Genomic DNA, 17,575 nt, shown 5'->3' with positions numbered 1-17,575 from the left:
TTTTAAAAAATATATAATCAATGAATTTAATGAATTATAAATGTGATGATATCATAGATTACTACAACAATCACGTCAACATATAATTAAATCATTAAATTGTAATAAAGATCGACTAAAATAGTTTGAAATTATAAATTTTTAAATAAAACAATAATGTAAATTTGATAATAAAAAATATTTAGTAATAAATTATATACAAATATTTAATATATAAAAACTAATACTAATATTTAAAAAAAAATTAATAAATTATTATTATGAAAAGTTTGCACTCAAATTAACAATAAAAAACACCTGTCATTTTGTTTTTTATAATTTGTTCAAAACAGTAATGTTTTTTCATGTCGTTCATCAAATTATTAAAAGCCACAATTTATTTGCTTATTCCTACTATAAAATCACTTCAAACTATTTAAATGATTTGTTTAAAAAAAAATTAATTCAATAAAAGACGATCTCTCTGTTCACGAGTTTGTGACTATGAATATGATTTAAAAGATTTTCATTGAAAGTGTTTATTTAGTAATAAATTTAAAAAAATATTTTTTATTATTATTTTGTAAAAAGTGAAATCACTTTCCTATTATAATCATATGATGTGGGTTTAAAATACATTCACAAATACTCATATATAGTGATGAGTAGGAAAGTATATGCAAATTAATTACATCATTGACTTTCAAACTATAATTAGTTAATTATTAAATTTATGACCGAAAAAATATGGTATCTGAGCAAAATAAGTCTCATGATTTACACATAATAAACAATACAATTATTTTATAAGACATCTAAAATTATATTGATATTTATTCAAAAATGTTTTACGCCTCAAAAATGTAATACAAAAATGACCTTAACTTAGATATGATGTAAGTTATATACCGTATCATAAGATAATAATCTATTTGTTTAAAAACATTTTTAATAAAAATAATCTATAGTTGAGGATTCACTCCCTAACGGACCTTCAAATTAATGCAAATAAATTAGTTTGATATTGATATTTTTAATTGAGGTGTATTATCTATTTTTTTATAAAATAATTTATATAATAAGTCATTATATATTATATAATTCATTAATTATAAAATACATTGTTATAAATAGGTAAAATGCTTTTATATTTTATGGGTGAAGATATTATTAATTAAAAAATAATATCAAAAAAAATAATACAAACATAAATTATTATGATATTCATCAAAAAATAAAAATAGTTAACTATACAATAATATATTATAACAAATATTGATGCAATTATTAAATAATAATTCATTAGACATTTTGATTGTTGATTATTATATTTCAAATATTTTAATCACTAGTTTCAGCAAATAAGCTGTGAATTGAGGCAAAAATCTTATTTGTTTTTATTTTATCGTTTTATTTTGGGAAATGTCGATACATATTATTATATATTTGGTGAGAAAATTATTTGTGTTTTCCTATTAACCCATCATTTTTGATACCAAATATAGAACACATCCACAAAAAGAAAAGGCTATTATGTAATAAATTTTCAAAAATTGTTATTTTTGTATTTTTAAAAAAAAATTTAAAACAAAACCCATTTTCAATCAGCAGTTAAGATATAATTTATTATTTGTTGCACCAATTCTTAAGAGAAAACTAAACAACTTTTAAAAACATTATATATTTCTTTGGCCTAAATTAATATTACAGTTTGAAAAATACCAATTTGTCGTATTTAAATATTACAGTTTTATGAAATTGTTAATTAGCTATAATATAGAGAGAAAATTGTTGATTTCAAATTTACTATTTATATACATTTTTTGTTGTATACAATTAAATTAGTTAACACTATTTAAAAAAAATAATATACAATATTTTACATTATCTAATATGCAAATTTTGTTAGATATAAGATAACATAAATTCTATCTATAACACAGTATAAAAATTAATGTTTGCAAAATTAAATGTACATTTTAGCAGTTAATTTGTCACGATATTTACATTTAAAGATACTATTAATATATAATATTTATATGAGATATTGTAGTGTAAATACAAATCTATATAAAAATAAGTTATTTTGTAAACTTGGCATTTAATGCATACTAAATAAACTTATTATTCAAGTAAAGATCATTAAAATTGATATTGTACGTGATATGATATGTATACATTTTAAATAATATATTATTTAGAAAATATTATTAGTATTATTAAGTATATAGTATATATTAAGTAATAAATTTAACAGCTTGATTTAAAAAAATAAACAATATTTATTTAAAAATTTGTTTAAAATTGTAATTAAAATTATTGTAAACCCGGTCAAATTCAAAGCATACATATACCAGTATTGCAAAATATGATTGAATTTTTTATTATTGTAAAAATATAATAATAATAAACTGATTATATCTTTATTTTTAAGTTCATGAATCTTAAACATCCGTTTCATTTTTTCATAATAAATATAATAATTATTTTCATTCATAATTGTCTTTATATTGTAGTTTTAATTATTATTAAGATAACTATCAATTGAATGGCAAAGAACTGTCAGTGAAAAGAGCATTAGACCAATACATTTAAATAATTTTGTTTCACATTATTATAATAATTAAATATTATTGACATTTTAAAATATGTTATCTAAAAAAACTTTCATTTTATTCATACATAAAAACTAAAATATACATAAGTGATAAATAAACATATGTTAATATTTCATGCTCTTTATGCTACATGTTATACATATTATGTATAATTTGAAAAAATTAATTTAAACAATTGTTATTTCAAGTTTACATTAGAGTTTTAAAATATCCATAATGTTAACTATCACTAATCGTTAAAAGTATGAGAAAACTACACACACATACAAACACATCATAACCGTCCCAACGGTGCGGAAATAATTGTCAATAATAAACAACAAAACTGCGGGTATGCCTTGAATTTTTATTTTTATAATAATAATAATAATATACTTTTTCACAAACAATAAATCTCAAAACACAACGTTATTTTTAAGTTTGATTAGTCTTCATATAAAATAAGTATACAATACAGTTATAATCATTATTGAAGAAACACATCAAGTATTGGGAGATAGAAATGGATAGACTTTAAAATAAATCTTTTATTTTTCACAATTGATCCGTAACTAATTGTATGTTGTTTTTCATATATATATATATATATATATACAGTATATGAATTATAACAGATAACAAGTTAGAAAGATAGAGATTTTAAATTATAAGTTATTATACATGAGATAAAAGTACATCACTGTATTAATCCAAAAAATAATATTATTGTTACAATATTACAAAATTAATCAGAAAATCTTTTTGAAAAAATTATGTTAGTCTTACTCCAAAAAATCCGTAAATATTATAAAATTGTTTTTTTTGTGAAAAATATTGTTATATTCATTAACAATAAAGTTATGTTTTCAATGGTGTTAATGAACTGAATTGTGTAATACCTGTACTATTATTAATATTATGCTTAGAAAACAATATAATATGATTACAAAATTGATGTAAAAATCAATGCCGGCATTAAAAAAATAAATTTCTATTAATTTAAAATAAAACATTAAATATAAATTTTTATTATATTTATAAAATAGACATTTCTTGATAATAATCTTAATTATTTTTTAATTTTATATACAGAATATACATTCAGTTGAATTTTGTATAAATAAAATATTATTTTCACTTAATTAAATATGTTGTAGCTTTTGTAGTCAATCAAAATAAAATAATATAATTACTAAAATAGAAATGCAATTTATTTTTTCTCTCTGTATTTCTCTTTCACTTGAAATGAAAAGTTAATTACAAATGAGAGACTAAAAAAAAAGTTATTTAACTATTGAATTGCATATATCTTTTGAAAATCTTTTTTCCCTCTTATTCTGAAAGATAAAGAGACAAATTAAATATACAATGAATTTAAAAACAAAAATTATAGTCAATGAGTTCACTCAACACTTGATTCATTATTATTATTATTATTATTATTATTATTATTATTATTATTATTATTATGAATATAAACACAAAAATACTTTATATACTCAACAGTAAAAAATTTAATTTTTGAAACTTCATGTTAAGTTCACTCATAAGTTATATATTTTTTGCAATATATACACTACAGTAAATATATTGTATAATAACTTTTATGTGATGAGAAACCTTGAGATTATGTTAAGACAGATAATCGAGTGCTAAAAACACAATGATATGATAGGGAGAGTAGTTGTAGAGGAGACAGGAGGACAGGGAGTTATAACTTTTCAAACAAACTTAAATGGTTTTGCCATATATCAATATAATACTTTCTTTACTTCAATAGACAATGTGTTATATGTCCCGCAAAAACACATTAAACAAAATAAATAGTAAATTCTGAAAAAAAAACATTTTTTCATTTATTTGACTCTCAATTTCTATTGTTTTTGAGCCTAACCTACAATGTGCCTACAAATTTGAAACAAACAATATGTAACTCAAAAAATCTTTACATAAGTTATTATGTTTTTATTAAAAAAAGTATTATATTTAGTGAGAAGACTGACCCAACCGTGTTTACAAACATCGCAAAAGCGTTAGACCTATTTATTTGAAGTCATCATCGGATGATGGAAAAGGCCATCACTTATGTGAGGCAAATATTAATGGTTAACAGTCAGACACTCTCCCTTACTGTCCCTCTCTTTGAGCAACAGATGAACACAATTTAGGCTCTCTCTCACTAAATATTATTTATATCCCTAAGCTATGAATTTAAGTAAAAACCGTTTTTTGAAAGGAAATACAAGAGGCTGTCTGTCCAATGGTAGACAAAAAGCAGCAGCACTTCAATTATTGTAATTATTAGCCCCTAGTATTAGCCAATAATCATAACCAGGGCTTCAATATATATATAAATATCTTACAGAAATGCCTCTGCAGTTAATTATATGGATATAGACATACATTCAGTACTGTATATATTGTGTGAAATAAAGATTGGGTTTAAAAATACTTTTCAAAAACTAAACCAATGAGTTTGTGTCACACACACTGTATAACCATATTTTTATTTATGAAAAGTTAGCATTATTTAGCACATAATCTCGTGATCTCAAACACTACCTGAGCTACTGATGAGACAATAGTCAAGGACACCATCAATAATAGTGATATCTTTAAGTCAAGATACTGAGAGAATCGGGTATTTGGGATCAATAACAGCTCAAACATATTGTTTGATAAATTTAAATTTTTAAATAAAAATAATGGACACCTGGATATACTTCAATTCAATCTATTTCATGTATTATCAATTAATATAATCTAATATTAATTGAAAAATGTTTTCAAAAAATAAATATATCAATAAAAGGAAAAATAACAATAACTAATACAAAATAGTTATTTTCAGATAATATATTTGATTAAAGTATTAAATTGATTGATTGAAAACAAATAAAAATTGTTTTAAATTGAAATAATACTTTAATCTAAACAACATTTTTTAACTTTATAATTATACTACCATTTCTATCATTTCAATCAATATTCGTGATTGTAATTAAAATAGAGTAAAACAGTAATAATGATTATTTATTAGTGTATAATAGCTTTGAATTACGAGTTAACTAATTATTTTAGTAAATAATAACAAAATAATGTAATTAAGATTTCGTTATATAATAGTTTTTAAAAACAAAATTTACTCCAAAATTAAAATATATGATGCATTTGTCTGATACAAACAAATTTTTTATATGATTTAATTAATTTGATATGTTTTATATATCTTAATAAATTGAATTAAAATATATCAAATAAATTTATTTAAATTAATTAAAATGTTCTAAAAATAGTTATTCATTTTATTATTCAATAGCACTATTAATAAACTTACTTTGATCTAGTATATTAAATAATGTATTAATGCTAAATTAACTAAACTTTTATTAAACTAATATATATAACTTATATATAAAATTTTTAAAAATATAGAAATTTTGCAAAATTTGGTTAATTATACTATGTTGCTAATGAAGGGATAAATTAACTAATTTAAACAATTTAAACAATCAACAATGGCTAATAAATGTGATAATTTTATTTTTTGAATATTATTTTCATAAAATTCATAGATATTGTATTCAATATTTTTTAGCTACTTCTATTAAATTAGATGTATAGTATAATAGCATATACCAAATTGATATTGATCAATTTGCTACATATAAATTAGCAATATGTGTCACAAAATACAGTACAAACAAGATTAACAATAAGTACATTAATTTACAATGGTATTAATTTAATTGACATATATACAATTTGAGATAACTACTAAAAATAACAATATATATCAAGTATAGTTGTAACAAAATAGCAAACAAACAAAAAATAAAAATAGCAAATTTCAAATAAAAATTCTAGACTTATTTGTTCGTATTTTTAATGGTGTATTTGCTTCCAAAGATATACTTAAAAATATAATAGAAATAAAAAACATTTTCAATCGTAAAAAAAGCTTTTTAAATAATCTAAAAAGTACTTTATTGGCTCATAATATGGACGACTATCAACCCAGTGATCTATAAAAACGAGGTCACACACACACACACACACACACACACACACACACATACATACACACATAAACACACACACCATTTATATATATGCTATTATTATGGACTTTTATAACTGTATGATGTAATCTGAAAACAGCAAATCGTGATTAACATAAAACTAAAGCAACACTTTTTACTCGGTTTTTATTGTAGATATTATTATTATTTGCAATATTATATTAACTTCGGTACAGTATTTAATACAATTTGTGGTTCACATTGTGTTTGTGTAAAACATTTAAAAATACGTGTGTTTGTAAATTTGAATATATAGATAGATTTATGATATGATATAACTATATATTATAATATACTGAACATACTACTAATATTCATATTTAAAAATAAAATTGACATTTTCCAGTTAAAATTTGGTTTAATAAAATAATAAGTCTTAAAAAAAGCTATTGATAATAATAATAATAATTTTATATAAAAAATAGTCTGGCATTTATCAAATTAATATAAAAGTTGTGATTATTTTTATGTAAATTTTATATTGATGAAATATGTCTGAATTAAATAAAAATTATATTGTAAAATGTGTTTTAAACAATTTTAAACTGCTCTATTATTTTAATGTTTTGAAGTTTTCAATAGTTTTGAAATTTTATTTAACAAATTTCGTGAATTTCATGTATAATATAGACAATTAAATATTATATCTATTGAAATAACAGTATACTATAAAAATTACAAATCAATCTAATCATTATTTATCAAACAATAAATAACCTATTTTTTAATTTTATGACAAAATACATATATAAATTATATTTAAATATATGCTAAAGTAATCCTTAAAATAATATATAGCCTTATTCAAATATATTATTTTGTGAATAACATTTTTCTAATAAAAAAAATATGAATTCATTATTGAAGACATTTAGAAATATATTCTAAAAATTTCTTTAAAATCTACGCAAGAATTTAAAAATTTCCACTAAAAATATCTATAATTTCCTACAATTTATTTAAATGAGATGAAATAAATTGAATGAATGAATCTTAGTAAATATAAACTTTAATTTAACATTTTCAATGATATTAATCACTTGATATAATAATTTTATTTATAAATACTGCAGTATATATAATATTAGACAAAAATAAAATTATTTTTCTATAAATATCTAAATAATAAATTGTAAAATAAAAATAAGAATTACTACTTTTAATATATATCTATAAATATATTAATATATAATTGAAATACCATTGTTTAGACTATTGTTTTTTATTTAGAAATATATAGTAAAGTGAAAAAATATTAAAAATAATAATAATTTCTGGCTTATTGACCTTAAAAATAAGTTATTTAAATAATCTTAATTACAATTCAAATATCAAAGACTTGCGCCAATGAAGCAACAAAAATAGGTGTAATTTAAATATAATTATTCTCTATTATATGTCTATTGGTATCCAAATGATCCCCAGAAAGCATTGCGTGATTATTATAAAATATTATATATATTATTATCTAAGGACCGGCCCATAAACCCCGGGTCTCTCACATGACAAATATTAAATGATTACATGTTTTCAATTTCACTTTACAATTCAATATTAATTCAATAGTAAAACAACATTTTATTTAAGAAATTATTTTACTATAAATACAGTATAGCATATTCAGTATATTTAACAAATCATATCTTGTATGTGTGTTCATAAAAAATGCTTATAAATTTAGATATAATCAAATGAATTATAAAAATGATAATAATTTTCAATTTATACCATACAGTAGATTATAAAATGTAAGTTATGTGTGGTTTTGGGAGAGTCTAGAAATAGAGGTAAAGAAGCGAAAGTAAACTTTTTATTTTTATTATTCATTCGACAAAAAACTAAAGTCATTGGGCTTAACATAAAAACTAGAAATACTTAATATTATAAACTAATTGGTTTTTTGGGCAAAACTTGATAACAATATAATAATTTTTGATATTGAATTGTATATAAAAAATATTCAATGTTTTTTCTCTACAATATAGTATTCAGTACTTGTCAAGTGTTATTACACTAACACTAATGTTGTTTATTTACAGCAAAAATTAATAAACTTTTTTTGAGTATAACACAGATTTTTCTAAAGATTATAGCTTTTAGACAACAAAAAATTCATTAAACTCTCGTAATACTAAACTATTTAACTTAAAATTAAATTTTTTATTTAAAAAATAGTCGCTGAATGTTAGCACCAAAAAAATCCAGTATTGAATTGAAATATTGTATAAATAATTTAAAAAATGGGTTTTAATACATTTTTAACAAAAACATTTGAGTAAAACTAAGAAAATATTTAATTAACTCTCCAAAATAAAGTACAGTATAAATCATAGTTTATAATATACATTGTATATACAAGTGTTAAAAATATTGACTGTAAATGTAGTGTTAAATAAATATTAATCTTTAATAATTTAATAATCTATAGATAAATGATAGCAAAATGAAAAACTCGAGGAAAGATCCTGTTATCAGTTGGACATGTATTCAAACAATAAAACATATAAAACAAATGATATCAAGTATTTTTAATAACACTTTTTTCCAACAATAAACAGATTATCGAAATAAATGTTTGACTTTTGTAGCTTTTTTTAAGTTAAAATCCAATTTAATTTTTTTATTTCAATTAAATTCAACATTTCTTTAGGTTACAACTATTGAACCAAATATTTTGCGAATAATATGAACACATGTTAATTGAATATGCTTTTAAATATTCATTAATAAATTAATAATATAATAATAATTTCAATAAATTATATTAAATATAACTTACTCTTAAACTTCTAGCTATTTGTCTAATAAAATAGATGTCCAATTCTGGCATTAAATTGTAATTATTATTAGAGGACAGTTTGTTAGATGAGGCGTAACCGTGAGATCTGTTCAACGATTTGGAGGACAGTCTCAACAGTGATCGGGATTTTGTTTGTTGACCACCACTGCTCTTAACATTATTGGCACCCATATTATGATAGCGTCGGATAGTTCAGTATAAATACTTGCAATGATTTATTTATAATTTAAATGAAATAACTGTTTAGTAATGTCCACCAAGTTTCACAAACAAACACTTTTATAGTTAATAAACATTTTTTTAATAAATATATAAAATTTAATTAAATACTTGTTTTCCAGTAAATTGTTTCAAAAGTTATATTTTTATTCAATTCTCACGTTTTGCAAAATATCGACTCATATTATATTGCATAACAATTTACAGTAATATTAATTATTATTAATATACATATTTTCATACAAAATATATATTAGTGAAACAAAATAAGCATACAAGTAATATGAAATTATTCACACAAAAAACTAAATGTAATATACATTTACAATAAAAGTGATCACAAGTGATGTTAGTAGCAATGGATACTTTTAGTATTATTATTATATTATATAAAATGATTATAAAAAATACTTTATTTATATAAATATAAACACAAGTTTGTGCCAAAACAGCACCGAAAATAAAGTTATGTTTGACTGGTTTTTGCTATGGATTTTAGCGCTCAGATACTGATAGTAGAGAAGCCCTGTGCTGTTGTGTGTGTGCTGAGTGAGAGCACCTAATTCTCTGGCACTGGCAGTCAACTTGTTGTTTACTGTGTTGTGCTATCTCTAGAAACAGGACTAAACATGCTGTAGAAGAGTGAGTGCGACTGCCTGTGCACTGCTATCGTTGACTATCGCCAGTAGACTCCCTGTGCAACACATAAACCTGAGGACATACTCTCACACACAAAATATTCACATTTTAAAAAATCTCTTTTTTCTTTCTCCCTATTATTAGTATTACACAAAAAAAAAGTTTTGTCATTTCACTTCAAGGAATAGTTGGATTTTTTCATTTATATACCGTTCCTTATTTACTATTCTATGAAGAAGGGAGAGAGAGAGGAGAGAGACATCACATGAGTAGGATTGTTAGGTAAATTACATACATTACAACCAGCACTGGTATCTAATATTCTCAAAATAACTGTATCACTATTACAATAATCAACTAATACTACAATATTCGTTCGTTATATGCTTTAAAATTGAAATTTTAAAAACTTTATATATATGTTTGAAATCCTAACAACACTGGACTACAGTTTTCAATAGACAATAAAAAGAGAGATTTAACTTTGTTTACAAGTGTTTTAAAAGCCACACTTAAAAATGACTTTCAGCGGGGGTTAAGCTGTCAATTGGCTTCAGACAGTCGTTTTTGAGAGACAAAAGTCTTGACTGACTGACCATTACTACAGGCGAGACATATAATCAATGCTTTTATCAAAGCCTTAGATATATTCACAGTAAATGCTAATACAGTTTACTTGAAATAAGGGGACACAACATCACAGCATTGAATGTGAGATTATAACATATGAATTACAATTTGATGCAAATTTTGTAATATTTACTTTTTATGAATTAATAAATGATAAATTATTATAATATTGTTAGACAATAAAAAAATTAATCGTTTAATATTTTTTTTTTAATTTTTATTAAAAACAGATAGTATTAGGAGATTTTGTGTTAAAAATTGTTGTGTTTATAGAGTAAATGAACTACAAAATGATGAAAAAATAATATATCAAAATATTTTTGATATAAAATTTCATAACTCAATAACATTTACCGTACATTCCGATAGCTATACATATATTAGTATATACTGTATAAGTATAAAGAAGTAAAGATTCAATTGTTTGTGTGTCAACTGTTCCCCTCTTATAACAACAATTGTCTAATCCTTTGCCTTTTATGTTTGAAAATCTTTACGGACCTACTATTCATATCAATCACTGATATGCTATTTGAGGGATAGGGATAAAGTTCACACACATACATACAATACACATGTAATGGTTCATAAAATATTTTATCTTAAAAGACATTCTGTGTGTCTCCCGATTGTTAAAAAATTGTATTCAATTTCTCTCTCTCTCTCTCTCTCTTTCTTTATATTAAATCAAGTGTTAAGGAATCTAATAGCCCATCATTTATATTGATTATTATTGTGAAATAAAATTTAATCGTACAAAAATTTTATAGATAACATTTGATAAACAATATTTCGTTGATATTATTACTATTTTTATACAATTGCTTCACATGTGGTTCATCACACATACAACACACACACACACAACTCAAAGTTATTGTATTGTAAAAATCTATTAATACTTTGGACACAAATAGTAAATCAAGTGTAGTATTGCCGACAATATTTGACATATAATATGTGTTATATTTTTAGTTTTATTCATAATTCATTTGAAACTCTTTATCATTATTAGACTTACTCTGAAACCTCCCTGAGCTGCAAACAGTCAACAAAGTGTTTCTGTTCTGATGTCACCAACAAACTTAGATTTTGCCAAAAAATTATTTCATTTCAATTATATCATATCTAAGAAATTATTTTTATACAATTCAAGGTTATCAATGGTTCATAACTTTTTATATTTATCATTTCTCACCCTCTCATTTTTTTGATAATATTTATCAATATATCTTAAAATTTATATAAATATAAAAAATATATATCAATAAAAGTCATATACAGAATATAATATATACTATATATCATATATATATATATACATCTATATATTAAATTTATATAGACAATTTATCATAAATAATAAATCGTATAATAATTAGATTCGTGTATATATATAATATGGTAAATATAAATATAAGATATATGATATAGTATTATATTGTATATAATAAATTTATTATTAACTGATCGGAAAGTTTAAACTAGTGAAAACCTAATTTAATATTATAAATTTCCAATATATAAATAGTATAATCTTAAAATAAACCCGATATTTAATACTAGTCTATTTAGCACCTGTACTTAAATTTTGAATTCAAGTTATTTTATGGAAAATTTTATTGTTATTTTGAATCATTTTATTGTTAATTCAAAACCTATTAATAAAATAAATACTTTTTGGTAATTTATTGATCAATAAAATATAAGTTTTGTTATAAAAGTGTTTATTAACAATACAAGTTTAGTTGTTATAAAATTGGTTATCCATTTGAATAGTAATTGATAATATATCTGAAAGTTTATTGAAAATGTTTATGAGATACCGTATGAGACAATTTATAACAAAAAATAAAATTATGTCAATTACAACATTACTACTTTATTTCAAGTTATCATAAACACTTAATTAAATATTAATAATTATACAACTATTGATTTTTTTTAATAGCAAATTCACATACAATATCGTTTCGCGATTGTTTAAATAGATGGGAAATATTAAAAAATTAAATTAAAAAATTTTTAAAAATTATATCTATATAATCTATGCGTGAGAATTTTTTTATTAAATTGTCTATTATTTTAAACTAAAAAATATTTTTTAAAAACATTAAATAAAATTGTTTTTGTCAACAAATTGAAGGCTGTGATGAACAATATATACAATATTTCAATCGAGTTTTAGTTTAATGGTTAATCACAGTCTCAATAAATCAATTTTTTTATTTGTTTCAAATAAATTACAATCATTAGTATTTTGCACAAAAAAAATTAATAACGGAAGTGATTATTAAATCACACGAGTAGTGGTATTGGATGACAAACATCATTATCGCTAATGGTTTTAAAAACTATGGGTTAGTGAGATAATCCTCAATTTCCTATTTGTTTTTTTCTCAACAAAACCATCGATAGATATGATTAATGTTACAAAACAAATAAGTTTTTTTAATAAATGTGTTGTAAGTTACAACTTGTAACATAGTTTCTAGAATAAAGTCAAACATAAAAAAATTATTTATAACATTTGAATTTTTAGTGAATGTAACAATAAAATCAACATTATTTTATATTTTTAAATAAATATTTTATATCATTAAAGGTGAATTTTTTTTAACATAAAATGAAATAATATAGATAATATTCATAGTCTATGAAACATATAAAATATGATTTATAAATAAAAATTACATATATTTAAAAGAAAACACTCAATAGTGTCTCGCTTTTAATAAAAATATTTTCAATATTGAAAATGCATTTAATATCTATAATTAAAATGAGTTTTTTGACACTATTTATTTACAAATAATAGGTTATAAAAATCAAGATTCCTTAAAAAATATCATCAAAAAATAAATAGAAATAACAGTTTTTAGCTTATTTTCAATGTCAACCATACTATACACGAGATATCATGTGTTAAATAATTTTATTGTAAAATGTTCAGTACATACATAATAAATACTATTATTATTGCTATTTAAAAAACAATTTTATCTTCAGTTAAATTTGTTGATAATTGTTTTTACAAATGAATAACTGATTATTATTTGAATAAATCACTTGTGATTACATTAATTATATTTAGATTAACAAAAAATATTCATAATATAATTATACAACTTTAGTAGCACAAGTAATTTTTATTTGTTTGTTTGTTTACAAATATTTATATAAATAGTGTTTAGCATGTATTTAAAAAATAATGTTTATATTTTTAAATAAAAACATATTATGATAATTATTAGATTAAATGTAAAAAAATAAGCCAAAAATTATATTTATATAAAATATATTTCTATTGTTTGAGTAAAGTTATAAAACAATTTTGACATTTTAATAATTATATTACATTACAATATTAAGCATTTTTTAAAAAAGCTTAAGGGATAGTTTTTTGCAAATCTCTATTGTATTTTAATAGACTATTTCTTAATATATAAATTGAGACAATTTTTTGAATGAGTGCTCACAAAAATGCTTAAAAACTAATTTAATATTAATATCTTTTCTAAGGTCAACCAAACGACATAAATAAATATTTTAAATATATATATAATATATTATTATAAATAAAGTAATTCCATATATAATATTTATATAATACTTTGTGGTTGTTATCTAATTTATTATATTTTGATAATATTTTTAAAAATGTATTTTTAAAATAATCTGATTTTTATTTATTAATAGTATGAGAATTAAATAATTAAAAAATAAAGTCATTAATTTTAAACAATACTAACCTAATCATAGATTATTGAATAATAATTTATATAAATCTATTATAATATATTAATGAAATTAAATGCTTTTCCAAAAATAATTCAATTAAGAAAAAGTATATATTTTCTAATTATAATACTCTTAAATAGATAACTCTATTATATAACTATTTGTAAATCTTAATTAGTTTGAGCTAAATATCTATATATTGGCAACTTTTAGTTAGTTATTATCACAATAATTTATGCTAAATCTTGTTATTTTAGCTAAAAATAATATTTTTAAAATAAAACTTGATTGTCATGTAATGTTTGAATAAAAAATTGTTGAAAATATGATCACTAATGAAATCCAATAATTTATTCAATTTTTTCAAAATGATTATTAATATGGGATAAATTAATTTTTAATTTGTAAAAAATAGCATATTATATGAAAATATTATCATTAATTATAAAGAATATTAAGGAGTGATATTTTATTAATAATTAATTTATTCATAAACAAGTAGAGTACACAAAAATAACAATTGCTTTCTAAATAAAAATTTAATTTTTCTTAAAATATAAAATTTATACCAAAAAAAAACTTTTATTAAATACTTAAAATAATTTTACTGTAATATAGTATATTATTTTATTTTTAAAAATGTATTAAAATTGCAATAAAATTCATATAAAAACAATGTAATAAATTGAAAATACATTTCAAAAATATTAATTATTTTTTATAACATCGTGAAGTTAACCAGTTTTTTGATAGTAGATTTAAATCTATATTAATTTTTATATACAATTAAAATATTGTCTTACAATTATGTATTTTTGTTGTGGTTGTAAACATGAGATTTAAGATTATTTTTATAAATATATAAATATAAAATATAAAGCAATTGTTTTTAATCTTTACCTTAAACTAAATAATTATATACTGTATCTTCTTGTGGATATAAAAGAAAAAATTGAAAAATAAAATAATTGTTTCATAAAATTACAATATTTTAAAAATCTTAACTTAAAAATGTAATGAAAAATTGCAAAATAAAATATATCTGCATTTTATTCATTTCAAAATATAAAAGCATGTATTATTTACAAACAAAACCTTAAAAATTAAAATTTTTATTACTCTAGAAATTAATTTACTGATTTTACAATAGACTTAATTTTTCATATAGTTATTTTTGATATACAATATAGAGTAATATTCAATAGCTAATTAAACATAAAAAATTAAATAAACTAATAAAAAGATCTCACATATATTTATAGACAATTATTTTTACTAATTTTGTTTAAACTTTTGTTTAAATATAACTTTCATAATAAATTAAATTTTGAAAAATAATATTATATATTGCAGAATAGCTAATTTTGTACAATTGGCAATGCATTTGCTTATCTATATAAAGTTTTCACGATTTAGTAAATCAACAAATATCATTTTTTAAAATTTCATATTTACGGTTTAACCAAATTTTATAACCAATTTTAAAATACAAAACCTAAAACACAGTATTATTTATATTTAGCACAACGTCAATGAAAATTAACGGATTTTTTTGTAAACATTATATTATGTAAATCTTAACTAAACATAGAACTTATGAATAATAGGATAATAATAACATTTGTTGAAGTTATGCCAATTGTGTGCCAATTAAGATTTAAAATAATACGTTAATATAATTATAATTAGATTAATTTTACATTAATTTTCTAAACTAGTATATCAAAAATTTTAGTTTTTATGTCCAGATGATGAAACTATTATAACAAATATTAATATATAATTATTAACATAATTATATATATAATAGTCAATTTGATATTGACAAATCAATCAATTTATTACATTTATATTATTGACAAAAATTATTTATATGATTAAATTTTTAAATTATAGTTTCTAAATCTAATATTATATCACAATATGTTAAAAGCATAGTATATAATTTATATATCAATCAATAAGCTATTAGATCTCAATTTAAATGTTTTGCATAACATTGTCTATTTTAATACATACTGTTTTGTTTGTTATAACAAAACAAAATGCTATAATAAAATCGTGAAGTGCTATCTTTAAAGTTACACTACATTTAAATACAATATTTTTTATACAATACATAAAATGTTAGACTACATAAAACTAATACAATTGTATGAAATTAAACTATTATTTATTTGATAGTTTAGTTCATATTTCAATTTAACGGTTATTAAAAATAGTGTATAAAATATTTTATATGGCTTTCATGTGTTATGAAGCTTTAAATTTAGTTCATTTTTATTAAATGTTATATATTATATATAATATAATAATTCATATAAATTATGCTATTAATATATAATATAATAGATAAGTGAAACTATTCAAGATATATGTATGTAATTTCTAATAATAATACATATAATATACAGTTTWTATATTTTTTTATTGTTTGGTTACAATAATTTTAAATTAAACACGTTTCGAGAGTATGATTTGTTTTTTGTTTATGTATAAAATCGTGATACATATGAAAACTAAGTTTATTTTTAGTTTTATAAAAAATAAGAAAATAATATTTGGGAGGAAAACAAAAGAATTAAAATATAATTAATTTTTTAAAATTAAACCAAATAAAATCATTTTTTTATTATTCTGTACCGTATATAAAGTAATGTATATTTATTTTTATTTAAATTTTTATATATATTTAAATTTTAAATATGTTTATAATTATTATCATAGAATATAAATTTTTTATATTAAGTAAAATTATTTTTTAATATATGGATAATTATAAATATATATATATATATATATATATATTAATAGTAGATATACTTTAGATATAATATTGAGATAATGTTATAATATATGTCTGAACGTTATGTTCATATAAATAGATA

At 20.1% G+C, this 17,575-nt stretch overlaps 1 protein-coding gene across 2 annotated transcripts in view; it reads right to left on the bottom strand.

The window, feature by feature from the left end:
• The window catches only part of LOC128961010 (rhotekin-2-like), a 45,202-nt gene that overhangs the window by 14,031 nt on the left and 13,596 nt on the right, over positions 1–17,575 (bottom strand). Inside the window, exon 1 of one of the 2 annotated variants that reach the window (XM_054307210.1) lies at positions 9,438–9,735. The exons of the other annotated variant lie outside the window; for it this stretch is intronic. Within the exon in view, the coding sequence (XP_054163185.1) occupies positions 9,438–9,629 (192 nt within the window). The 5' untranslated portion in view covers positions 9,630–9,735. Of the gene's footprint in view, positions 1–9,437; positions 9,736–17,575 lie in introns of those variants that run through there. 2 annotated transcript variants of the gene reach the window in all.

The sequence above is a fragment of the Oppia nitens genome, unplaced genomic scaffold, assembly GCF_028296485.1.
Source record: "Oppia nitens isolate AA-2021 unplaced genomic scaffold, nextdenovo-longstitch-racon4-pilon3 scaffold13_pilon_pilon_pilon, whole genome shotgun sequence".
In the NCBI taxonomy this organism is placed as follows: domain Eukaryota; kingdom Metazoa; phylum Arthropoda; class Arachnida; order Sarcoptiformes; family Oppiidae; genus Oppia; species Oppia nitens.
Note: the sequence above shows the minus strand (reverse complement) of the source record. Positions and strands in the feature narration are given on the sequence as shown.